General features: G+C 42.4%; 1 protein-coding gene across 4 annotated transcripts in view; it reads right to left on the reverse strand.

The window, feature by feature from the left end:
• Prelid2 (PRELI domain containing 2) overlaps nt 1-25,779 on the reverse strand; it is an 87,063-nt gene that overhangs the window by 22,953 nt on the left and 38,331 nt on the right. For 3 of the 4 annotated variants that reach the window (XR_008219153.1, XM_052742088.1, XM_052742087.1), the window contains exon 5: nt 24,904-25,009. Coding sequence is in view for 2 of the 4 variants with exons in the window: in XM_052742088.1 (XP_052598048.1) it covers nt 24,904-25,009 (106 nt within the window). In the remaining 2 variants the exon portion in view is untranslated. Of the gene's footprint in view, nt 1-11,750; nt 11,837-24,903; nt 25,010-25,779 lie in introns of all 4 variants that reach the window. The other variant, XR_008219152.1, reaches the window with a different exon arrangement.

A 25,779-nucleotide genomic window follows, 5' to 3' on the forward strand; every position in this document is an offset into this window, starting at 1 on the left:
ATGATGGATCACTCAGGATAGGACACAACAGGACACACACTCAGAGGTCATGGTCTCATGGAAGAATGAAAAACAACTGAGAGGCAAGCCAATCTCTGAAAAGTGTTGCAACTTATAGAAAAGGGGAAGGAGTGGTCAGGTACACAAGAAGAGACAAGTCGGAAGAACAACCAGAGGAGGAGAGATATGAGTAAACACCAAAGTAGCTTCTGAGCCACAGACACCAGAGAAGGTAAGAGGGACCCCAAGAAGGTTAGGAAAAAGCCTTGGAGCAGGGAGCTGCATAAAGCACTTTCGCTGTTAAGCAATTACCACAGGAAACTGGACAGAATAGGGAAGGAAACAGGATGATTATACAACCCATCTTCCAAGTTCCTGGTTCCCCACCCCCCCACACACACACATATTCTCCTTAGCTCCACTTCTTCCTGGAAGAGACAATAGCACATAAAACCTCCTATGTAGCCACAAATGACACTGTAATCAGCTAATGACTCTATTGGAGACATTTGGGTCATATCCAAGTTTGCTGTGAAACTTGGTGCAAAATTTAAAATTCTTTATACCTTAACTCCCTCCTCTTTGAATAGAGATAGCAACATGGGCTTGTTTTCAAATTTGGGTAAAATCATGCCTAATCTGATTACCATAATTCCTAGCGTTAAAATGCTAGTTTATGGTAAACAGCCTGCAATTAAATAGCTGTGCTTCCCCTAAATCTTCCTGTAATCCTGTGAGGCTGGAGGCATAGCTTCGCTGGTTCCCAGCATGCACAAAGCTCCATCCCCAGTACTGCTTAAACCATATGTCTGCAATCCCAGCATTCAGGAAGCTATGGAAGGGGGATCAGAAATTCAAGATCATCTTTGGCTACCTAGCAAGTTCAAGATCAGCCTGAGATGAATTCGATCCTGTTTAGAGGGGGGTGTGGCTGATGAAGAGGCTTAGCAGGTAAAAGCACTTGCCATGAAGTCTTGACCACTCAAGTTTGATCCCTAGAACACAGGTAAAAGGTGAAGAGACTACTTCACAAAGTTGTCCCAACCTCCACGTATACAGCATGGCATGTGATACCTCCACCCCCCAACTTCCACTCCAACACACAGAGAATTATAACAAACAGGTAAACAAACAAGGATGCATGCATCTTGTGGAAGAGGACAGCCTTGGGACACAGGAGACACAGCATCACTGTCCACTGAATGAATGCACTAGTTAACCAATCAATAATCAATTTATATTCCTACCACTTTATATGAGATGGAAAGGTACACACTTAAGTTACAAGTTTAGCTTATGTTTCAATCCCAGCACCTTCGGCAGAATTCAACACACAGTAGGTGCTCAACGCGGATGGGCTGTAAAACTTACCAACATATGACTTACGAATGCTAGAATAATGAGTTTAGGAAGAACTGCTCTGAATGAATCTGCCTCATGTTCAGCATCCATGAAGTGGAAGTGGGAGATTCAGCATCACAAGAGCTGCTGCAGAGATGAAGGGACCAAATAAGGAAAGGATGAAGGCATGAGAAGAAGAAGAAGAAGAAGAAGAAGAAGAAGAAGAAGAAGAAGAAGAAGAAGAAGAAGAAGAAGAAGAAGAAGAAGGAAGAAGGAGGAGGAGGAAGAGGAAGAGGAAGAAAAAGAAGGAGGAGGAGGAGGAAGAAGAAGAAGGAATGATGGAGAGAGAGCCAGGAGCACATACCAGGTCTGGAGAAATATGGATTAGTCAACAAATATTGAGAAAGAGAGATACTTTTCAATGTGAAACTTTGCATTATAAAATCATGGGCCACTTAACAGAAAGCTTTGCATCAAATTTAGTTTAAAAACTTCATTACCCTTCCATTAAGATGGCTTCTATAGAACTTGTTCAGAATCATCTTGTTAACAATGCAGAATTCTGAAGACATGAATAAAGTAAAGAAATAACACTTGGTTACCTCAACTCCCAACATGACCTGTGGCCCTAATCATACTCATCAGGCTCTGTCTGGTCTGCTTCCTTCCCAGTCTTCCAGCCACAGCCCTCTGCATTCTCCTCTGACCATGGACACGACCCACATGCCTGCTTCCTACTCAGAAACATATCTGTGCCTTCTTTCTTACCCACTGTTCTCTCTGAGGAACCCCAGGTCTTTAAGTGGCAGTCCTCCTGCAGCATTCACAGCTCAGTTGACCTACCCCCTCCTCAGAGAATGCCTACTCCTGTGGCCATCCCTGCATATACAGCCAAGCCAGTCTAGGTCCAATCTCCACATGCCACTATCTCTATAGTAACCATATAGCAATCCTCAAGCTTCTAAAATATCTGTCACCCCCATAAGACGGTATATTTCATGAAATCAAAGAAAGAGCCCATGTGTGTCCACTGCTGAATCCCACATACACTAGAACCCAACAGGATGGGCTTCATTTGTGAAGGAAAGGAAGGAGAGAAAGAGAAATGGAGGAAGGGGGGATAAAAGGAGGAAGCTATCTGTATCCAGTGTTCTCATCAAAATATGAGAAACACTGAGCAAAGCTCTCTAGAAAGAGATACTTTATCACAATAAAGCATCTTTTAATCTGATGCCCAATTCTTTTCAACTTAGAGCTACTTTCATCTGTAAAACTGGAATAGCGCCAAATAACAATAATAAAAATTTATTAGCCCATGCAGTGTGCCAAACACTGTGGGAGAACCTTCCCAGAGCAAAGCTCCTCTACCCTCCCTCTGCACTAAAGGATTGTTATTTGTGTTTGGGGATGACACCAAAGCTCAGAGACATTAAACATCCCATCCAAACCCACACAGTAACTAAAATTCAGAGCCTCCATTTGACTCAAGGCAATCAAGCAGAAGAGCCTAGAATCTGGCTAGGCTGGAAGTTCTAAGGAAAGTGTGAGACCCCTATTACAATGCTGGATGTGTACCAAGAGCTTTTCTCCCTTCCCTGTTTGACTATGGCTCAAAAATTCTGATAAACAAATCAGACATTTTAGTCCTGTTCCCAAACAAAATGTCATGAATTTTAATATCTGAGTCAATATCTAATCATATCTACAAATTATCTCAAATACAATACTTTTCAAGTAGGAATAGTCAGATATAATATACAGCTTTGATATAATTTTCCCAATAGTAATTGATACATTCTTCAGTAAGATTGATTTTTATTTTCACTAATCACCCCAAATCTTTAGGTATAACTGCACAATATTAACTGCTACAATGATTCGCAAACCTCCGCTTCACATTATTAATCTTTCTCTCTCCTGAAGGAGAATATTCGATTTTTACAACTTGCAACAGGAAATAATATGTCCCCAAATAAGAAAATCTAAAACTTGGGAAAGATCTTATATTTTCTGAACCAGAAAGAAAACCCTCAACAAGGGGTTGAAAATGGCCCATTTGATTTAGAGAGCTCGATAGCCAAGTATCAGGAGGAAAGAGGACACTGTCATTTTCATGGCCCCCTTTCCTCTTGAGCCCCACCTGACAAGCATCAAGTCTCTAGTGTGCTTCTGTATTTACGTTCTCTCTCCACTGTCCAACATGACTCGATCTGTCTCAATTTTGACTGTCTAGAAGTGTGAACTGTACACGGTTTTATTCTCCTGACTTGAACTTCATGTGAAACACAGCTTTCTTTCACTATTCATCAAGGCCAGCCTCTCACACAGAGCCACACCCCACCTGAGACCATCCCGCTACTGAACACTCATCTCTGCTTAGAAGTCGCCATTCATGAGGCACATTCACTCATGCCATCTGTGTCTGTCCTAATAACAAGGCATTCTCTCCTATCCTCCAGCAGAGTGGCTTCAGCGCCTGGCACCAGTGGACCCCATTACCTACTCTTGTTGTGACAAACTAAAAAGTAACAAGCCTTCTATCGAGTCTCTTTTAGTAGAGTTTTTTGTTCCTGTTCATCAAACTTGAGCCGAAACATAGCTTCTCCATTTTCCTTCCTTACTCTGAGGTAAAATAGAGAGCCAAAGTGTCTGTACATTTTATCAATGAATTGTCTCTAACAGAATGCATAAAAATCTAACTGTTGCCCAGGAAATAAATAAATCCAACAGATTCCTAGATAATTCTCCTTTTGCTTTTATTTCCACCCCTGCCCATCACCAGGCTTCTGTGTAAATCAATAATATTTGCATGCACGTCTTCAAATTAGGTGTTTCCTTTGAACAAACTATCATTTCCTAAAGCCATACATTAGTAAAAAGCCCAGTTTACGAAGTCTCAGCAGCATCGGCGTTACTGCAGACGTGTTATGGGCTGACTACAAGCCTCTGTCTCACCCACATCTTTAATGTTCTCCACAGTCTTACGAGGTGAGCTGCTTTCACTCTCCTTGTCTCCAGGGAAGGAAAGAGTCTCAGGTAGTGAGAACATAAGGCCACACGGTTATCGAGTGGCAGGCCTGGAATTTCACCCTGGATTTCTCCAGCTCCTTGTAACAATGAGCACGCACCTCAATGAATTTGTTTGCTTGCCTGCGTAGAGAGAGCAGAAGAAGCATTTTGCTTTGCAATGCTATCTTTAAGAATTAAGTGAGACATCTAAAGCCACTTGCATACAGCACACCTGTGTTAACAATGCTTAACCTTCCAGTCTCCCTGTGGACTAAAGACAAGTGCTGACCTCTGCAGATGGAGCTGGGGGAGGGGGGAATGATGGGGAGGGGAAGGTGAGGGGGGGATGTCTCTCTCACCACAAAGCTCTCTTCAGTCAGTGTCCAGTGCCTCACAGAAAACGCCTCCAGCGACCCACCTCGAGCAGCTTTACATTCACAAAGTGTAGTTCACCCCCGTAAAAAGACACTGGTGCTTCTGTGGTGGCTGACACACAGCAGATGGTAAGCCAGCCTTCCTGAGGTCACAGCACTGGTCAGCAGCAGGAACACAACTGGAATCTGGGTCCACTGAAGAACTGGTTCTCAGCAGGTGGGCAAAGCCCTCTGCTGTACCACGCTGAGCACACAATACTCCTGGACTCATCAAATTCTCACGCCCAGTCTATGAGCTAGTCACACGGGTAAGTGACACTCAGAAAGGAAGTTCGTCAGTGGTATGCTTAGCTAGAAAGCAGCAGAATCTAGTGACTCTCTCAGTTTCCTAATGCCTTTAAAAGGTGTGTGTTCATGGCCTAGCATGGTGGTACGCTGCTATAATCCCAGCACTTGGGAAGTAGAGGCCATGGGATTAGTAGTTTAAGGCCAGCCTCCACTTCACAGCAAGTTCAAGACCAGCCTGGGTTCCACAAGATGCTATAGAAGGGAAAATGGGATGGGATGGGATGGGGAGGAAAGATGTGTTTGTAGCTTTCACCTTGTGTCATGTCACTTACTTCCATCTACGTGTATGTGGTCTTCATTTTCTAAATTTAGGAGAAGCAGAATGAGAACAAACCACAAGCAGTGTTTGCAATATCCTCAGAGCAAAACATCTCACCACACCTGGGCTCTAGAGAAGTCAAGCACACCCACAGGAAGCATTTCTGCTCCAATAAGTTATCTATGTATAGAGCGTCTTGGTCAGCTGTCCAACCAACATTTTATTTCCCACTTGCATCGGTGACTTTTTGTTGCTGTGACAAAACACCATGACCAAAAGCAACTTCAGGAAGAACAAACCTGTTCTTTCTTACAGATCCAGAGAGAATCAGTGATGGCGGGGGAACACATGATAGAGCAAAAACTAAGAGATCACACCTTCAACTCCACACAAAAAGCAAAGAGAATTGGAGGTGGGGCTATCAAGTCACAAAGCCTGGCCTCGGGGACATACTTCCTCCAGCAAGGCTCACCTAAAGGTTCCCTAAGATCCCCAAACAGTGCCACCCACTGGGGACTGAGTACTCAAATACCTGAGGTTATTGGCTATCAGGGGCATTTCTCATTCAGAACACCAAATCACTAAAGGTCTTTTGGTGCTAACCATGCCCATCATTTCTTGGGGGACAAAAACCACAGATGAGCAAAGTGCTAAGTCCCTTTTTGGAGCTACAGTGCCATAATTAACGGCAACATACTCATGATGGTGGTCTTCATCATACACTCTGTAGAGGGGCACAGGAGTAAGCCGTGGAAAGTTCCAGAAGCAATCATTTTAAAGTTCTAAGCATTCCACATTTAAAAATCAACCAACTTAGAATAAAGACAACATTTAGGAAAGCTCTTGTGGAGAAACTCATGTGAAATCCTCAAGGTGGGGGACAATTCTTTGATTGATTTACCTCATTTGGAATTCAACTGACCAATTCAGCTTCTTTGGAAAATAACTGTTACAATGGTAGATATTTGTTAAAGATAAAAACAAAATCTTTCTATAAAGATTTAAAGGTGAATGACTACTAACTTTGCTTGTTTGGCTAGTTAGTTGTCTTTTGTTTGTTTGTTTGTTTACTTGTTTTTGTTTTGTCTTATTCTGTTTTGTTCTGTTTTAGATACAGGGTCTTGCTATGTAGCCCAGTCTGGCTTTAAACTTGAAATCCTCCTGCCTCAGTCTCCCAAGAGTTGGAATTATACCTGCATATCACCACACACCTCTTGTTCACCTCTTGCTTTCAAAAGACAAAAGTCAGGCAGTGCTTATGCATACAGATATTTAAAAATCCCCAGGTCCTGTTAGAAATTAGTAAGCGGTAAAGGAAAGTTGAAGGACCGGTCACAATGGTGACAGGCTGACGGTTTGGAAAAGTCACTCCACCAAGTCAACTAATTAAGCAGGCAGTGTTTTAACTGATTAATTCCTAAGCCTCTGCTTAGTCTCAGATATATCTCTACGGATTAATAACTCCCACGTGGATGAAGCTCTAAACCTATCTTTGATGTGAAAAAATATTATGAAATTCTTTCCTTTGATAAAGTATTTAAAACTTTTTCCTTTGATAAAAAGGTATTTAAAGAAATTACCTTTAAAACCAAAAATGGAAAGCAATCCCAGCTCTTGTGGAGAAACTCATGTGAAATCCTCAAGGTGGGGGACAACTCTTCGGTCTATTTACCTCATTTGGAATTCAACTGGCCAATTCGGCTTCTCTGGGAAATATCTGTTACAATGGCAGACAGAAAGACTTGGGCTGCTAGGAAAGTAAAATGGGGAAATGGGGTGGTTGTCTATCTTAAAGCCACTTAGCCTAGGGCTGGGGGTGTAGCTCAGGGTCAGAGCACTTGCCAAGCAGGAAGCCTTGGGGTTAATCTTCAGCACTGTTAAGACCAAGACCATAATTTTTTTTTTTAAAACAGAAACACAGCAATAATAATTTTTCCTATTTAAAATCAGACATGTATGTAGCCTGCTCTTCAGCGTAGCGACTGAGATCTAATAACTGATTTGAATATGGCACTAAGTGTTGGCCCCTGTGTGGTCTTAGGCCTGTCCCTTCTCATCTATTACATACTCATGAGGGTACCCCCACACACACAGATAAGTGTTGAGCCATCTGAATGAGACAATGCATGCAAAGTACTCGGGCTCCAAAGTCATCACCTAGAGATATTTGCACATCCATGTCTACTGTTTACTATTTGTGATAGCAAAGGACCAGCCTAGAGACCCATTCAACAGCTGAGTGGAAAAAGGAAATGTGGTACATACATACAACAGGGTTTTACTCAGCCATAAAGAAGAACAAAATTAAGCATTTTCAGGAACATGGATAAAAATGGAGATCACTTGTAAGCAAAACCCAGGCTCAAAAAGACAAATATTGTATGCTTTATCTCATATGCAGAATGTAGGTTTAAATTATATGTATGTGTATAGGTATATGTTATACAGACCATAAAGTAAAAGGGAGACCATCAGAAGGGAGGAAAAAGTCTAAAGGGGAGATAACAGAGGGTCATGAAATATGTGCGACATAAAGGCAGAAGGGGGAATTATTTACAGGGTGAAAGGGACCCAATAAGAGGATAGAAAAGAGGATGAGGAGAGAAGATTGTGGTGGCCCAAATAGTAACAAAATATATACATTCCCAGGTATGAAAATGCCACATTGAAAACCATTCCTTTCTATACTAACTAAAAATCAATAAATAATAATAATGGCAATAAGTAAAATATTTTTTTTACCATCCCATTGGTTCTGTATTTGAAAAGAAACTACTTTGCTTTAATATTAACTCAAAATAGAATAGAATCATAAAATTATTACCAGTTCTGGAAAATAATTTAATAATGTGTTCATTAAGTCAATAAGTATCCACTGAACCCTGAGAAACTTTTGGATCCTGAGGGCAGAGTAGTGTGAAGGTCTAGACTTGACTTTACAGGCTCCATCTTAAGAAAAGGGCCACCTAGACTTGACTTTACAGGCTCCATCTTAGGGAAAGGGCCACCTAGACTTGACTTTACAGGCTCCATCTTAGGGAAAGGGCCACCATCTCAGACCACCTGCTGTACTCAGTCTCAGGAAGAATCTCAGGAATGTGCCATGACAACTTGGACAGATACAGGGCAGTAAAGTTTAACACAAGATCCAGATATTCCTGCAGACATCCTGTCTGCGATTTATGGCCCTTGAAGATATCTAGATATTCCTGCTGAGCAGTCCAGATTATCCTGTTCAGCGGATTGTTGTCCACCAAAAGTCTAACCCAATGGTTTCAAATGTGGTTTCCCGCCCAAAGTCTAGACCAATAGTTTCATAAAATCACCTTGCCGCATATCCCTTCTACCCAATCCCAAGCATGTAATTCCCGGCTTGTGGTTTTTCCCCTATAAAAACTCTCTACATCTGGGCTCGTGGCCGCCACCACATTTCCTTCCATCTGCCATGCAGTGGCCCAGGTTGAACCTGAATAAAAGGACCCTTATGTGCTTGCATGGGAAACAGGCTCCTTGGTGGGCTCTGGGGGTTTCGTGAAATGGATGCAACAGTAGTGCATTCCATCTGGAAGTCACTCAGCAAGAAACATGCAACTTTACAAAGCCCAGGGAAACGATTGCACATGTAGGAGTTCTTCAGTTAATCTTTTCTAAGACAGTATTACAAACACGGAAGGTTCTAGACTCCAGAAGTTTCACCTTGTGTCTCTTTGCGACATTGTAACATTGACTAACATTGGGAGTTAGAAATAACCTCAATGCTCAGTACTAAATAGCAAAGTAAGCTATAACTACTTAATGAAGCTTATGTAGTTAGTATAAAAGGCACTTGTGATGAAAATGTTATTTGAAAAAATATGTATAATTGTACTAATAATGTGGACATCAATGTTTGAAATATGCAAATAAAGACTAGATGAAAATGTACCAATTTGTGTTGTTGGCTTGTTTTACTGTTTTGTTTTGGGTTTTCTGTTTTGTTTTGTTTTTTGTTGTTGTTGGTGGTGGTGGTGTTGGTGGTGGTGGTGGTGGGTTTTTGTTTTGTTTTGTTTTTGTTTTTTGCCAGTCTTGCTATATAGTGTAGGCATGATTCTCCTGCCTCAGCACCTTGAGTGCTAGGATTGCATGCATACACCACTAAGCCCGACTCCAAATTATGCTTTAATGCAATGATCCCTTATGGTGTGTTTCCTGTATGCCAAGGTATTTTACATGCTTCATTACACTTGCCTGTGATTCTCACGCTCACGAGGTAGACAGCATTATTCAAATGTCACCCAGAGAAAGGTTGGGCTAGAAGACGAGGAAGGGCTCCGCTGTAAACCCAGGTCAGGCTGACTTCAAAGGCAGGCTCATTATAACCACTAAACATTGTCTGCAGTCCTCTAATGGGGAAAATAAGTTTTGGCTTTTAACTTCCTTGCACTTTGCTTTTTAAATAATGACAATACAACAACCGATCATTTGCTTCGCGCCAAGTCCTGACCTGTGGTATTTTACGTAACTCATTTACTCCTTCCAAGGACTCTAGGAAGTAGGAACCAATACAGTCCTCACTCTGCCGATGAAGAAAATGAGGCGCAGATTCTAATGGCTTGTCCAAAGCCACACAGCTCTTCTGGGCAGGGTATTGCCACGGATGGCTCTCCAAACAATCCAATTTAAAACATGTACTAGTTATTCAGTTCTTATTCTAGTCATTCAGAACCATTTTTAAACAAGCCTCATAAAAAATTTTGTAAATGTAAAAGATTTTCAAAGTCTTTGGGAGGAGATGGTCACAATTTCTTTACATTTTAACCATTTCAGATATATCTAGAAGATTACAAACTAATAAAAAAAAAATGTCGATTTTGTTGTTGTTTTTGTTTTTTGTTTCTGGAGACAGGATTTCTCTCTGTGTAGTCCTGGCTGTCCTGGAACTCACTCTGTAGACCAGGCTGGCCTCATACCCAGAGATCCACCTCCTCTGCCTCCTAAGTGTTGGGATTAAACTCCTGCACCACCACTGTCTGGCAACAGTCAAATTTTTAACAAATGTAAGTATATTTTAAAATAATAAAAGCTGCCAGGCAGTGATGGTGCATACCTTTAATCCTAGGACTTGGGAGGCAATAAAAATTTTAATTATAGCCTTTAAATTCTATTTACCTTGGGAATCAATACAAAAGAAGTTAATTAACAGCAAAATGAATTAACTCATTTTCCTTTGCTCAGGAAATTTGGAGAAAAATAGAAAAAAAACAGTTGAGGACCAGGTATGATGGCTCATGCCAGTAATCCCAGCACTTGGGAGGCTGAGGCAGGAGGATCAACATGAGTTCAAGGCCATCCTAAATTCCAGGCCCAGTTAGGGTACACAGACACTGTCTCAAAACAAAACACAAACGATAACAAAATGCCAGGAAGAGCAGGGGACAGAAGTGAAGGCTGAGAGGGAGAGAGGATTCTAGGCAGAAGGGTAGAAAGAAAAGCAGTGAAAGACATCTCTAAAGAAAAAGGCAGCTAAGGACCGAGGTGCATCAAACGACAAATCCCAGACAGCAAGGAGAATTAAAAACGAACAACTTGAAAGTGGCAAAAAGACATTACTCCATAGCCGGGCGGTGGTGGTGCACGCCTTTAATCCCAGCACTTGGGAGGCAGAGCCAGGCGGGTCTCTGTGAGTTCGAGGCCAGCTTGGTCTACAAAGCGAGATCCAGGACAGGCACCAAAACTACACAGAGAAACCCTGTCTCGAAAAACTAAACAAAAAAGACAACACTCCAACAAACTCAGGGTCTCTAAACCCAATTCTCCTTTTCCGTGGAACAGGCAGACACACACGGAAGGAAGCCTCTTCCACAGCACCATTGCCGAGGTCCCAAAACAAGCAAAGCACCCAAAAGGAACCAAAAGTCCCCACATCAGGGAACCCAGGGAGCTTTTCGTTAGCATGTCACAGGGTACAAGCACACCATTGCCTGTGGACAACTTACTGGACCTACCGGAAAGAAGTGAAATTACCTTTCCAATCCAAGTAGCCATTCCTACACTTCTGAATTCCCAAGCTGAGACTGACTGATGGTATTTTCTGATCCTTTTGGTCAAACTGAGCCTTAATATAGTGCAAAGAGCCTACTTGAGGACAAGCTGGAACTTACAAGTGTTCTTATTGAACCACAGCAAATCTGTACCTCAAAAGCACTCAGTCCACACAATGTGCATGCACAAACCCTGCTCTCTTTCTTTCTTTCTTCTTTGTCTTTTCTTTTTTTTATTTGCTGTTGCTGCTGCTACTTGGTGCAGGCCATTTCTATGCCTGTCTCAGGTTTATATCGGGTAGGTAAAGATTTATGGTGGCCACAAATTCTGTTTCCACTGTCTTTTTATATATTTGAATCTTGTACAATGGACAAAGAGAAAAAGCTCGGAAAACTCACACACTGGTGGGAGATTTGATCCAGAACAACAGCAAGAACTCAGCTCCCGAATGTCCCAGTGCCTGACTGAGTGGAACAAGGGAGCACTGAAAAAAAGAACGTCACGGTAAGAGCTAAGACAGCAAGGCCACTTTCTCTACCGTCTAACAAACGTCAACTTCAAGGTCACAAGTAACCCGACGCTGTTGGAGTCGGGTCATTCTCTTGTCTTATCTCCTCACCTAGACTTCTGTCTTCATACTGGCAGCTAAGAGAGTGGGTTCCGAAATCACACAGCCTGGACTCAAGTTCCAGTATTATATCTCCATGCCCACATCTGTAAGAGGGGAAGGCAGGAGTAGCTGCAGTAGCTGCGGCCTCTTTTCCAGGCTATTGGGAGGATAAATGTTTGAGAAACTAGGAAGTGTTCGGATCACGGTGTGCAATCAGCTACTATCATGATTCTATCTGGTCTCCCCTAGAGTTTCTAAACTGCATTTATGGGAGGTATAGATAAAAAGTAAGTCATCTTGCTCTATTACTGGGACCAGCATTTCAAAAACCTACAAATATTTATAATATGTAGCTTGGCTCATATGAACAGGCCTGTGATACAAAATTATAAAGACCCTGCCATGTGCTCATGGCCACTTCTGCTAAGCAGTGTTTTATTAGCATGTTTTTTTTTAATTTTTAGTATTTTATTATCTCCGCTACACTTAACCATCTACTTTTTAAATGAATTATCTCTGATGCTCTTTAATCACTACATAGCTAAAACTATTTAATTCTTATGTATGCTTAAAGACTAACAGATAGGAAAATGTTGTTTAGAAATAAGGGGAACTAGGAAAGAATGAAAATGCATATAATTTTAGAATTTAAAATGTCTTAATTCCATCTGATTTTACAGAAAATGATAGTTTAATCACAAGTGAACCAGAATGAACAACATGGCTATCAGAGTTTGGTCACAATAGGTCCTGGGTTCCTTAACTCACGGCCAGATCAGCATGCCCATTGTACACCATGTAAACATGGTCTCTCCTACCATCATACACACAAGGACCCACACACACCCCCAAACCTCAGGAAACCATTTCCTAGCCTTTCAGACAAGCCTTAAATTCCCAGCTTTCACCTTATTTCAGAAAAAACACATCCCAAATTTCAGCTGACCAGACTTATGAGAATCCTGAAAGCTACCACACTGAACGAAGTCTATTACAAACAGATGAATTCAAATGAGTAAACCAGGGATCTGGGATTCCTAGGCCTCACAGTCAAGGCAAAACAAACAAACAAACAAACAAAACTATTATGACTCACAGATCTCTGACCCTGAGATGTTTTCCCCAGGAAGGCAGTGTTTCAGGGGACTCAAGCGACAACAGACTGAGCGGAGCGGATAGGGAGGGCCATTCAAGAAGACAGACAGATGTAGAAGTAAGTTGTTATTCTCACGGCATCAAATGAATTACTGTGACCTGAAGTGGTCCAGTTGAGGACTCAAGAGTGGGATTCAAAAGCATTATCACCAGACATGAATAAGAGCTGGGAAGAGACTTCCGCAACTGAAGAGAGAGTATATTTCATCTGGTCTTTCAAGTGGCTCAAGTAACATAAAGAATACTAAAAGCATGCACATGAGCAAGCAGGAAATGGAAGTCCTAAGTCCTCAGTCTATGTGCTACCTCACAGATGTCCTCATGACATGCCCGTAACTTTAACTTCTGCGGTTAAATGACACTAGTTCTTGCTCTGTTCCTCTCTCTTGGGATTACTGACTTTAAAACATCCCCTTTTCAAGAGTTGTGACTATCTCTGCAAGTGTATGCATGGGACACACAGTTCTCACTTAAGGAACTCAGCATTCACACAGCACTCACATCAACGTCACACAGCATAAAAGCCCAGGGGGGAATGAGGCCAAACGATGTGGCATTGGCAGAATCAATAACTGTTATCATTTCCAGAATAGATAATCAGAGGGTTAGAGCTGGCAATTTTACTTCTGCTTCACAATTCTATGAGCTAAAAATAATCAGGCCGACAGTTCTAAGACCCCAAGCCATTCATTCAATTCAGACAATCGTAGTACTGAACTGGTAGAAGAAGCTATAAGCTGGCAGAATTATTTTTGGAAAGGAACTTGATAATATGCACAGAAGGTCTTAACCCAAGAAGCAATCAGAAATGTACAGAAGTATTTATACTCAGGGATTTGACTCAACACTATTTCCAATGTGGAAAACAAAGAAACCAATAATAAAAGCTATTATACAGCTCAACATCCCTAATTATCAGGGAAATGCAAATCAAAACAACTCTGAGATACCACCTTATGCCTGACAGAATGGCTAAGATCAAAAACACTGAAGACACCTTATGCTGGAGAGGATGTGGAGCTAGGGGAACTCTCCTCCACTGCTGGTGGGAATGCAAGCTTGTACAACCACTTTGGAAATCAATATGGCACTTTCTTAGAAAATTGGGAATCAATCTCCCCCAAGATCCAGCTATACCACTCTTGGGCATATACCCAAGGAATGCTCAATCATACCACAAGGGCACTTGCTCAGCTATGTTCGTATCAGCATTGTTTGTAATAGCCAGTACCTGGAAACAACCTAGATGCCCTTCAACTGAATAATGGATAAATAAAATGTGGTACATATACACAATGGAATACTATTCAGCAGAGAAAAACAATGACATCATGAGGTTTGCAGGCAAATGGATGGATCTAGAAAAAATCATCCTGAGTGAGGTAACCCAGACTCAGAAAGACAAACATGGTATGTACTCACTCATAGAAGGATACTAGATGTAAAACAAAGATGACTAGACTGCTACTCACAACTCCAGGGAGGCTACCTAGAAAACAGGACCCCAAGAAAGACACAGGGATCGCCCAATGACAGAGAAATGGATGAGATCTACATGAACAACATGGATGTGAGTGGGGGTAATGAAGGGCAAGGGTCGAGAGAAAGAAAGCTTAGGGGAGCGGGAGATCCCAGCTGGATCAAGAACAGAGAGAGAGAACAAGGAATAAAAGACCATGATAAATGAAGACCACAAGAGAATAGGAAGAAGCAAAGTGCTAGAGAGGCCCACAGAAATCCACAAAGATACCCCCACAATAGACTACTGGCAATGGTCGAGAGACAGCCCGAACTGACCTACTCTGGTGATAGGATGGCCAAACACCCTAACTGTCGTGCTAGAAACCCCATCCAATGACTGAGGGAACCAGATGCAGAGATCCACGGCCAGGCCCCAGGTGGAGCTCCAGGAGTCCAATTGGCGAGAAAGAGGAGGGTTCGTATGAGCGAGAATTGTTGAGACCAAGGTTGGATAAAGCACAGGGACAAATAGCCAAACAAATGGAAACACATGAATTATGAACCAATAGCTGAGGAGCCCCCAACTGGATCAGGCCCTCTGGATAAGTGAGACAGTTGATTAGCTTGATCTGTTTGGGAGGCATCCAGGCGGTGGGACCGGGTCCTGTACTCAGTGCATGAGTTGGCTGTTTGGAACCTGTGGCTTATACAGGGACACTTGGCTCAGCCTGGGAGGAGGGGACTGGACCTGCCTGGACTGAATCTACCAGGATGAACTCAATCCTCAGGGGAGTCTTTGCCCTGGAGGAGATGGGAATGGGGGGGTGGGCTGGGGGGAAGGTGGGGGGGGGTGGGGGGGGAGACAAGGGAATCCATGGCTGATATGTAAAATTAAATTATAAAATAAAAAAAGCTATTATACAAAAAAAGGATATTATGCAAAAAGTACAAGGAATATGTACTGTTAGATGTAGCCATGCACACCTGTAATCCAGTGCTTGGGAGGCAACGGCAGGGGGCCTAAAACTCAACTACAGCATGAGCTATGAAAAGTTTAAGGCAGCTTGGGCTATTTGTGAAAACATACCTTAAAAATTAAAGAACAAAAAAATACAGAAATATGTGATGACAAAGAAAAATGTTGACAATATGGCCATAAATGAAAACATTGGGCTGAATAATTTCAACCATTTTAAATCTAAAAACGATTCATCTATACCTATGCAAACAAGAGCTACATCAATAGGCTAAAGGGGAATGAATGCATTATTAGAATTATAGTTTATATTTCACTGTATTTTGATAAAATATTTGTGATTTAAGAAGATAACTAAAATGTTTTGAAAGAAACAACACAAACTTTCCTTTACCATTGTATATCTACAATCGTACTTGAGCCTGGGAACACAGCTCACTGAAAGTGTGTTTACTGAGCATGTGCAAGGCCATAAGCTTGATCTCCAACAGCACACACACACACACACACACACACACACACACACACACACACACACAGAAGAAAGGATGAAGGGACTCTGGGTGAACAAGCAGTGTTTGACATGGGCACAGCCATAACGAAGACTCCAATACTTCAGACCCAAGGGAATGGCAAAGCCTTTCTTGGGTCTGAGTACAAATGCTGACAATGCATTTGGAAAAACATACCCACCATGGCGTTCTCCTCCTGAATGTTTAAGGCCTGGAGACTACTCCCCTACAGAAACTGCTCCTACAGAGATGAATCAGATCTGCCTCCTTGTTCAGTTGAATATAATAAAACCTGCCTCCTTGTTTATCTGTATGTAATAGCCCTGCCTTCCTGCTCAACTGTATGTAATAAATACACTGAGCTCTCAGAGTGCTGTGGCTTCTTCATTAGAGAGCCCAGACTACCTGATCCCAACTTTTCTATATCTGTTTGTAAGTCATTTCTTCATTCCCTCGTTACTCCTAATCAGGGTTCTGGGACCCACGCCAATAATTAAGCAAAAGAGAGAAGCAATAACATCTAGAGCCAAGTTCGGTTAACTGTCAAAAGATTTCCAAAGACAACTAAAATCTCATCTAGGTGGGTGATGGGGACCCACACCTGTAACCTGCACTAGCAAGCTCAGGCAAGATTATGAATTTCAGGCCAAATAATCTACATAGCAGTTCCGAGCCAGCCAAGAATGCCACAATAGAGAGATTCTTGTCACAACAAAACAAAACAAAATAACAACAAAATCTTACTCAAGTACTGAAAAGGCAATTTACAGGGCTGGAGTGTTAACTCAGCTGGTAAAGTACTTGTCTTGCCGGCATGAGGACCAGAGTTCAATCTCAGAATAGACGTATAAAGCCAGGCATGATGGTGTACACTGGTAGTCTCAGTGCTGGGAGCACAAACAGAGGGATAGTCCTGCTATTCACTGGCTTGACAGCCTTGCCTGCCCAGGGAGCCCCAGGTCCCAGCGACAGATGCTGTGTCAGCAAACAAGGTGAATGGCATCTGAGGTGTAACACCAGAGGTTGGCCTCTGCCCTCCACACTCGTGCATATACATGTTGTGGGATATTTATACACTGCGTGAAGGTGTAGTGCTGCGATTGGTGTAATGAAAAGCTGAATGGCCAAAAGCTAGGCCAGAGGTGTAGGTGGGATTTCTGGGAAGAGAGAGGAAGTGGGAGGAGGAATCTAGGCACTCAAGGGAAATGCAGAGAGGAAACAGGAGATGGAAGAGAGGTTAAAGCCACGTGATAGAATGAAGATTAATAAAAATATGGGTTAATTTAAGTTATAAGAGCTAATGGGACAAGCCTAAGCTAAGGCTGAGCTTTCATAATTAATAATAAGTCTCCATGTCATTATTTGGGAGCTGGCTGGCAGGACAGAAAATGGGTCAATACACATACATGTGCATGTGTGCCTGCACACACACACACACACACACATTTATTTAAGTATAATTACACTTCTTGTCAGAAAGCATCTTTTAATACTAGTGACTATTGAAGTTTAATATATGCCAAGCATGCTCACAGACTTACTAGTCCTTTCCAATCTCCATGGAATAAACAGATGAAAAGCTGGGGGTCTGGGTTGTAAAGTGTAACATTTAGAATATCAGACCAGTGGCCAATGAGCCTTTCTGTAAAGCTTCACACTCACTCACTACACTGAGCATACACCCAGAATCCCATTTCATACTAAAAAAAAAGTCTTTGAAAAGCACAGCACACTCTTTTAGTTCAGGAGTTGATACTTGTATGTGGTTATTAGGGCGTCTACAATTTGCTTTAAAGCACTTCAGCATGCACAAGGTAGTCCTATGGCATGTATGTGTTACATCCTGTCATATGCTAAGGACAGCCAGTGCCCTCACGTGGGCCTCACACTCCCGTGGGTGGCATGACTATCCTAATCATCAGTCTCACTCTAGAAATTTCAGTTATCTTTACCCTTGAAAGGAAATTAGCACAAGGCATGCTAAAACTGAATTTTCACTGGTGAAATTGGTGGCTGATTAACTACCATAATGTGCATTAGAAATAGACTCTCGTTAACGCAATGAATGGGACTTAAGATACAGGGATCAGCTCAAAATGCTGGAGATTTTCCCATCCTTGCCTGACCATGGAAGCTATCCACCTCAATTAAGACCATTCAGGACCAGCTAGTCCTACAGCAGACCGCTGGTCCAGAAGACACTGGCTGCTTCACTCTGCCTCCTTCTAACTGCTCTCCTTATTATGAAACTGTGATGCTCAAACAAACTGAGGAGCTGTGTGCATATTCTGACTCTAATTTACATACAGAGAATGCATTTTGGCTTCCCAAACCCACTGCCTCCTCTCGTTGACACCACTCCCTTGAGAAAGGGCATCTTATACTACAAAGGACATGATCCTGAGGAGCTTTGCTTCCGCCCCCACAAAGTTACCACCAGCTCCTGCACCCCACCCCACTTCCAAAACGGCACAAGGCAAAAAGGCAAACCGAAATCACAACTTTGGGGCGAGCTACTCCCACATGGCTTCTTCTTTTGAGGCTGGAATTCACTTTTCACTTCTCCACAGAGGCTTGGAAGATAATATGGGTGATAACGATCTTGCCATGCAGTGTTCTTTTTTTAGCCAGTTCCGTCCCTGTGGTTAGGGACAGCTACAAATGCCGAGGAATGCCGAGTTCTCATTATCCGACCGCACAGACGTGCTCTTTCTTTAAGTGTGTGAACTACATTTTTCAATGTGTGATAAAATAATTTGTTATCTCAACCACTCTTGTAGAAGGCTCCATTATTAGTGCCATCCTCATTCTCATCACACTGATCAGAAGGCTAAAGCAGATGTGGCATTCAAGAGCGTGTGAAATATTTGTTACAGAGACAGCTGTAGGCAAGTCAGACCATTTGAACATGACTTTAAAGGTCTGGCTTGGGCATGCTATATCTAAAAAAATCTGAACGTGACAGTTTAGGGTGTGAGCTTGTTACTCTGGATTTTTTGAAAAATCCAGTTTTACAATGGATGATAATTCCCTACTGTCAAAGAAATTTTGGTCTAATACATGTGATCCAAAATAACATTTGAAAAACCCTGGCTAGGTGGAGTATGGTGCTGCACACACCTTTAATCCCAGCACTCAGGAAGCAGAGGCCGGTGGATCTCTGTAAGTTCAAGGCCAATCTGGTCTGCACAGTGAATTCCAAGACAGCCAGGGTTATGTAGGAAAGAAAGAAAAGGCCTGGCTACATCTGGCTGCATGATTTTTTTCAAACTCACTCTATTGGTTATTTATTGCTGTGTAACAAATTACCCCAACTTTGCAGATTAAAACATGTACCCAGTATCTCTCTGATTCTGTGTACCAATGGTCTGTGCTCACATTCCATTACACATCTATGTGATGTCTCTCAAATTGAGACACATGCCATATGTTCTCTAGTGCTCAATGGCTAAGAACTTAGTGTATATGGACTCTCTCTTCAGCACAGGCTGGAAAAAGATACCCAGTAATGGAAAAATTATAGCTGCTATGCATAAAGCTGTATGAAAAAAATGGACCATCCTCACCACTTCTATTTAACATATTATTAAAGTCTAGCAATTAGACAAAGAGGAAGCAATAATTGTCATTCAAACAGGAAAGGAAGGAAAGAAATGTGTGTTTGTCGATGACATGATCTTACCATGTAAAGATCCTTAAAAGATTCACCCCCAAAAAGATGTTAGAATTAATAAATTCAATGAAGTTTTAAGATACAAAGTTAATACAGAAAATGATAGTACTTCTTTATATGGGCAACTAACTAAAACACTTTGAAGAGAACCATTTACAGCAAATACAGAGAAGAAAGTCACTCACAAATAAATTTAACCAAAAAGTTCAAAGATTGTGTGTGTGTGTTTCTCTGTCTGTCTGCCTGCCTACATGCCTGTGTGTCTGTATGATGTGTGTGTTTGTCTGTCTGTGTCTGTGCATCTGTGTGTGTGTCTGTATGTGTGTGTGTGTTTGTCTGAATGTGTACATTTGTGTCTGTATATGTCTGTGCATCTCTGTGTGTGTCTATGTCTGTGCATGTGTGTCTGTGCTGGGATTTTTGTGCAAGTGTGTGTGCAGATATATGTTCGTGCGGAGTAAGAAATGAACCCCCAGTGTTGTTCCTCAGGAGCTGTCCACCTTGCTTTTTGAGACGAAGTCTCCCACTGGCCTGGAGCTTACTGGGAAACTAGGCTGGCTGGTCAGCAGGTCCCAAAGATCTACCTTTTTCTGCCTCCACAGCACCAGGGACTAAAACCTAGCTTTTTTATGAGTTCTGGGGGTTGAAGTCAGGTGCTCATGCTTTTGTGACAAGAACTTTACTGACTGAGCAAAGGATATCTGCCCCTAAAACTATAAAAATGACCAGCCCCTACTCTTCTGCTGTTCCATGTTCTTCCATCATAACCCGGCTCCCTCTTCTTACATTCTTTTATCCTCGCTGTACTCACATCCCCTTGTTTTGATTATCCTAGACATACAACACTGCCCCCAGCACACACATGGTTCAAGTGCAGAGATTGGAGATGGGACTGTAAGGGTTAGAGACCAAGAGCACGCTCTGGGGTCAGACAAGCTTTGGATCACATTCCAGTTCTCCCATTTTCTAATTTAATAACCTTGAGAAAACCGTCCCATTGATTGGCACCTCGGTTTCCCTTTCCCTGTGCAAATGAAAGAGAACAGCAAATCCCATCTCACTGAGTTGCTCAGAGAGGCGGACAAGCAACACACGCGAGGCCTAGAGCTTGTCATCTGCAACTCTCATCCTCACGAGCTGCCTTGTTAATACCCTCCTCGGACTCAGAGTGCTGAGCGTGAGCACGAAGCCAGGCTTTACCCACTCCCAGCATCAGCAGGTGTTTAATCACTGTCTGCCATGCTTTCCAGCCTCAGCAACATGCCCCAAACTAAAGCTGCACAAGGCACAGTCTCCATCCTGTGAACGGTGTCTCGTATCTATGTGTCTCCAGCACTCTACCCGATATGGTCATCAAAAGATGCTTGTGGGGTTGAATAAAGTTTAAAATGTAGTTATGAGCACAATTCATGTTCACATGGCTGGCAGAGGGTGATGATAATAAGAAAGTATGACAGAGAAGCTTGTGATTGTGATGTTTTTAACTCTTAAAAGCAAAGAGAACATGATTTATATGTGACCTGATTGTTTCAACTTAAAGACTCTCATAGTTTTCACTCATATCTCCAGGAATGCGTAAAAACACCTCTTGGTGGATGAACAACCTTGGGCAGAGGAACTGCTGCCAGGTCACAAAAGTGATGGGCTGGTACACAGCAGCCCGCTTAGGTACAACCTGTACCACTGCCTGGGCATGCCTGAGGCTTGGCACCCAAGGGAAATCAGCAACGCTGATAACCACTGCATCCAATCCAAGGAGAGGGTGGCTTCTGACGGGTGTGTGAAAGCCAGCATGTGTCCAAAAGGGCCCCAATTGCAAACTGCACTGGAATAGCGAAGGAAAAGGAAAAAATGCAATTGAACAAGTCCCTGGAGACCCAGAAACACAAGTGACCTCACCTCCAGCCTGACACCTCACACCACCTGACAGCCTGGCTTTAATTTATAAACATAGATAGAAAGTTTGAGTGTCTAGTTTTGCTTTTACTAGGGGGAAAAAAAATAGCTATCAGATCCCCCTTTGATACCACTAAACAGCCTCAAGGATAAAGTCCGAAAGTGAAAATACAGTCACCTCACACACACACACACACACACACACACACACACACACACACACACACACACACACCGGCAAGAGCACTTGGGCAGAAACCCGTGATGCAGACTCGGCTGTGAGGTTTACCAGGAAGGCAGGCTGGCCCTAGAAAACAGCCTCGCGTGGGTAAGAGGTGAAAGACACTTAAGCATGGCTGCCTTCTAAAACCCAAAAAGATAATTAAACTTAGCCTCTTCAGAAAGCAAAGTTAGAAAAGAGAGCGGGAAAAATATATTCTCTTACTTCCGAGCATAATCAAGAAGAATAAAGGACTCATTGGGTTAAAACATTAGAGTCACCTGGTTTTGTTGGCTTTGTTCCCGTGAATATTCCTAAGAGGCCAACAATGCACCGCTCTGCATTCTACTTCCTGCCTATTCACTTGGGCACACACACACAGGAGGCACTACCCAGAATATCACAGGTTAGGGAGCAATCAGGATCAAGACTGAGAAAGCTGGGGCTGAAGAGATGGCTCAGTGAGTAACAGTAGTGACTGTGCAAGCATGCGAACCTGAGTTCAGATACCAGCATCCACATAAAAAGCTGGCCATACGTGTACACACACACATATCACACATGTGCATGCCTATGACCTAAACTTGGTAGGGAGGTGGAAGACAGGAGGATGGCTAGGTCTTGCTGACCAGCAATCTAGCTTCAGGTTCAGTAAGAGACAGAGTAAGACACCTAACATCCTCCTCTTCTGGCCTGCACAACATGTGGGGGGGGGGGGGGGATAAGAAGGAGGAGGAGAGAAAGGGATGTGTGTGTGTGTGTGTGTGTGTGTGTGTGTGTGTGTGTGTGTGTGTGTGTCCCTCTTCTCTTTCCCATTAGGGTACAGAGTACAGCATGTACTGTGAGAACACTGTAGAAACAAAAATGCTTTGGGAATAATTTCCCCCCAAAGCCCTTTCTCTTGAGAAGTGACCTCATCCCCAATCCCCACGGTCACGGCAGAGAAGAAGGTCATGTTTGTACAGCTGTCATTCAACCCCCTGGTCCTGTTTGACCTGTTTGCAAACAAGGGCCTCTTTGTCCAGAGACATAAGAAAAAGAAGAAAGACATGGCCATTCTACTGGTAGAAAGAAGAGAGATGCAGTCAGTCTCTTCATTGGCTAGAACTCTATTCAATACGTACACCAAGACAATGGAGACCCACATTCCACTAAACAGAGAGAACCCAGGCTGACTGAAGAAGAGAACTACGAAGCACACACATCTCTACAGACCAGGAGGGCAGGACTGGAGAAGGAATCCTACAGGACTGGAGAAGGAATTCTACAAGAGTCCTCAGAAGCTCCACCACAGTGCAGCTCTTCCTGAAGCCAGCAGCCAGCCTCAGCACCCTTGCACCATTCCAATGAGCAACCTCAAGTGTGTTCTGTCACTTGCAACCAATAGATACGAGAAGCGTAGGACACAACGCAAGTCTGTCCTAGCACAGCCATTCATGTGAAGGTCACTGGGCTGAGAAGGTCAGGGCTTTACCGCCTCTACCTGGGGCCTCGAAGAAGAGTGAACATTTGCCAATGAAGGATGGGATGTGAGCCTCCTTGCCAATGAAAGATGGGATGTGAGTCTAGAGCCTACACTTCACTACTTCTATGACCGAATAAATACATTCAACCCCTGGTCTTAGTCAGGGTTCCTAGTGCCATGAAGAACACCATGACCACAGCAACTATTATAAAGGAAAACATTTAAATGGGGCTGGCTTACAGTTTCAGAGATTTAGTCCATTATTGTCATGGTGGGAAGCAAGACTGCATGCAGGTAGACATGGTGCTGGAGAAGGACCTGAGAGTTCCACACCCACAGGCAACAGGAAATGAACTGAGTCCCACACTGGGCATAGCATGAGCATATGAGACCTCAAAGCCCGCCCCCACGGTGACACACTTCCTCCAACAAGGCCACACCTACTCCAACAAGGCCACACTTCTAATTACATCACTCCCTATAAACCAAGCATTCAAACACATGAGTCTATGGGAGTCATACCTATTCAAACCACCACACCCACATTTCACACGGCACCTAGCACAAGGCAGGTACTCTCCTGTAAGAAGAAAGAAGATAGTGGAGACGATAGGAGTATACTGGGTGTACTTATTGAATCATCTTTCACCAATAAAATGGGAATGCAGACCACTTCATGTATCTTACAGGATCAAGATATGATTAACAACTATTAAAAGGTTCAGACTGATGACAGATAAAATACAAAACCACTTGAGTGAATGAACAACATGTATTTATCTAAAGTGCAGCAAGCTATAATTTCCACGATGAATACAGCCTGCTATCTGTTTTCATAGGGACCACTGGATAGAATTTTATTTTATTTTACAAATGACTATGTGTAGCCAATTTAATAATAAGAAACCTCAACTTTTAAATATTATCTCTCCCAAAAGGGATCCCATCCTTTTGATGAATAGACTTGTGTGTAAAACAATTATACTTAATTATTATTATTACAGCTTTCCTAATACAGGATTTAATAGATGAACAAGGAGTCAACTCAGTCAGAGACACAGTGATAAAATTAATTTTCCCACCAGGGGCATTACTTTGAGATTGCAGTTTTGCAGATAAGAGGGTGGTGCTGGTATTTTTCTTTTCTTTTCTTTTCTTTCTTTCTTTCTTTTTTTTTTTTAACAAATGCACATATTGTGGTCTAGCAGAAAACAAGCACAATAATTTCTCAGTGAGTGAAAGTGACATCACATCTTCTAGGAGTTCCACTACTCCCTTCCAGCCTAGGCTAAACCAGTCTGATCCATGAGAGAAACCACCTCAGCTAGGCCAAGAACACATCGCTAATCTCAACAACCCAGTGCCGCACTCCTTAGAACATATTCAGACTGGTTTAGCCTGGTTAAACTTTGGATTTAAATAACAATTATTAAGAGAAATTTTGTGGATATATTTATTCATTAACTCCCTTTTTTTAAAAATATCACCTCATGATACTCTTTTATTCTGTCCTATTCAATACCCAACTGATTCCTCCATGTTTTCTTAAAATTAATGTTAGTTCAAAGTACAAGCAAGCTTACCTTCTGGGCTCCATGTCTTAAAAAGGTACTAGCAAAAGTTTCCAATATGCAGTTGAGAAATCCAGCCCCTGTGATCGAAATTCTGCCTCTTTGAATAAACTCTGTCCTGAAAAAAGAAAAAAGAAAAAAAAATCTATATACACACATAAAATTCATCTCCATGGCTATCTGCATAAAATAAAGCAAGCCATGAGTGTAGGATGGACACTCAATGGGAAGAAGATCCTGCTAGGCTGGGAGAGGGAAAAGGAAAGGTAATAGGGCATCAACATGATCACAATCCATCTTTTACTCGCAATTGTCAAAAACACTCATCTTTCATGAGACTTTGCATTCTGATATATAAATTATAGACACTTTCAGTAGCATAATTACCATCTAAAATTAACATGAAATAATATCCATAATAATTGAATAATTACTGTTAAAACAAAAGATTCTATTTAAGGTTAACCTAACTACGTAGAGTTTATACAGTACAAACAACAATCATTTGAATTAAAGAATATTCATTTCATGATGCAAAAATGCCTCTTCAAGAAGCTACTGCAACCATTTTGCTAGAGTGATATAGTTTCTAATTGCCTTCCAAATACTTACTTCTCATGCCCATAGATTAATGCAGCTCTCATCCCTTACCAAAGAAGCTTTTGCAGCAGATGGAGGCCATCCCAAAGAACCACAGCTGGTCGGGGGGTAGGGAACCAGTGACTGTGGAGTTTCCATTCGTACACGGGTCGTCTATAGTACAAGCCCTGTCCCAAAGCTCGGGAAACATCCGAGAAGAGAGGCAGAAAGATTGCAAGAGCCAGAGGACAGGGAGGACTGCTGTCCTCTGGACATGGTGAAGACGTTGCACCCAGGAACCCTCAACCC

Source organism: Peromyscus californicus, unplaced genomic scaffold (genome assembly GCF_007827085.1).
Source record: "Peromyscus californicus insignis strain IS unplaced genomic scaffold, ASM782708v3 Scaffold_17__1_contigs__length_78620276, whole genome shotgun sequence".
Taxonomy (NCBI): domain Eukaryota; kingdom Metazoa; phylum Chordata; class Mammalia; order Rodentia; family Cricetidae; genus Peromyscus; species Peromyscus californicus.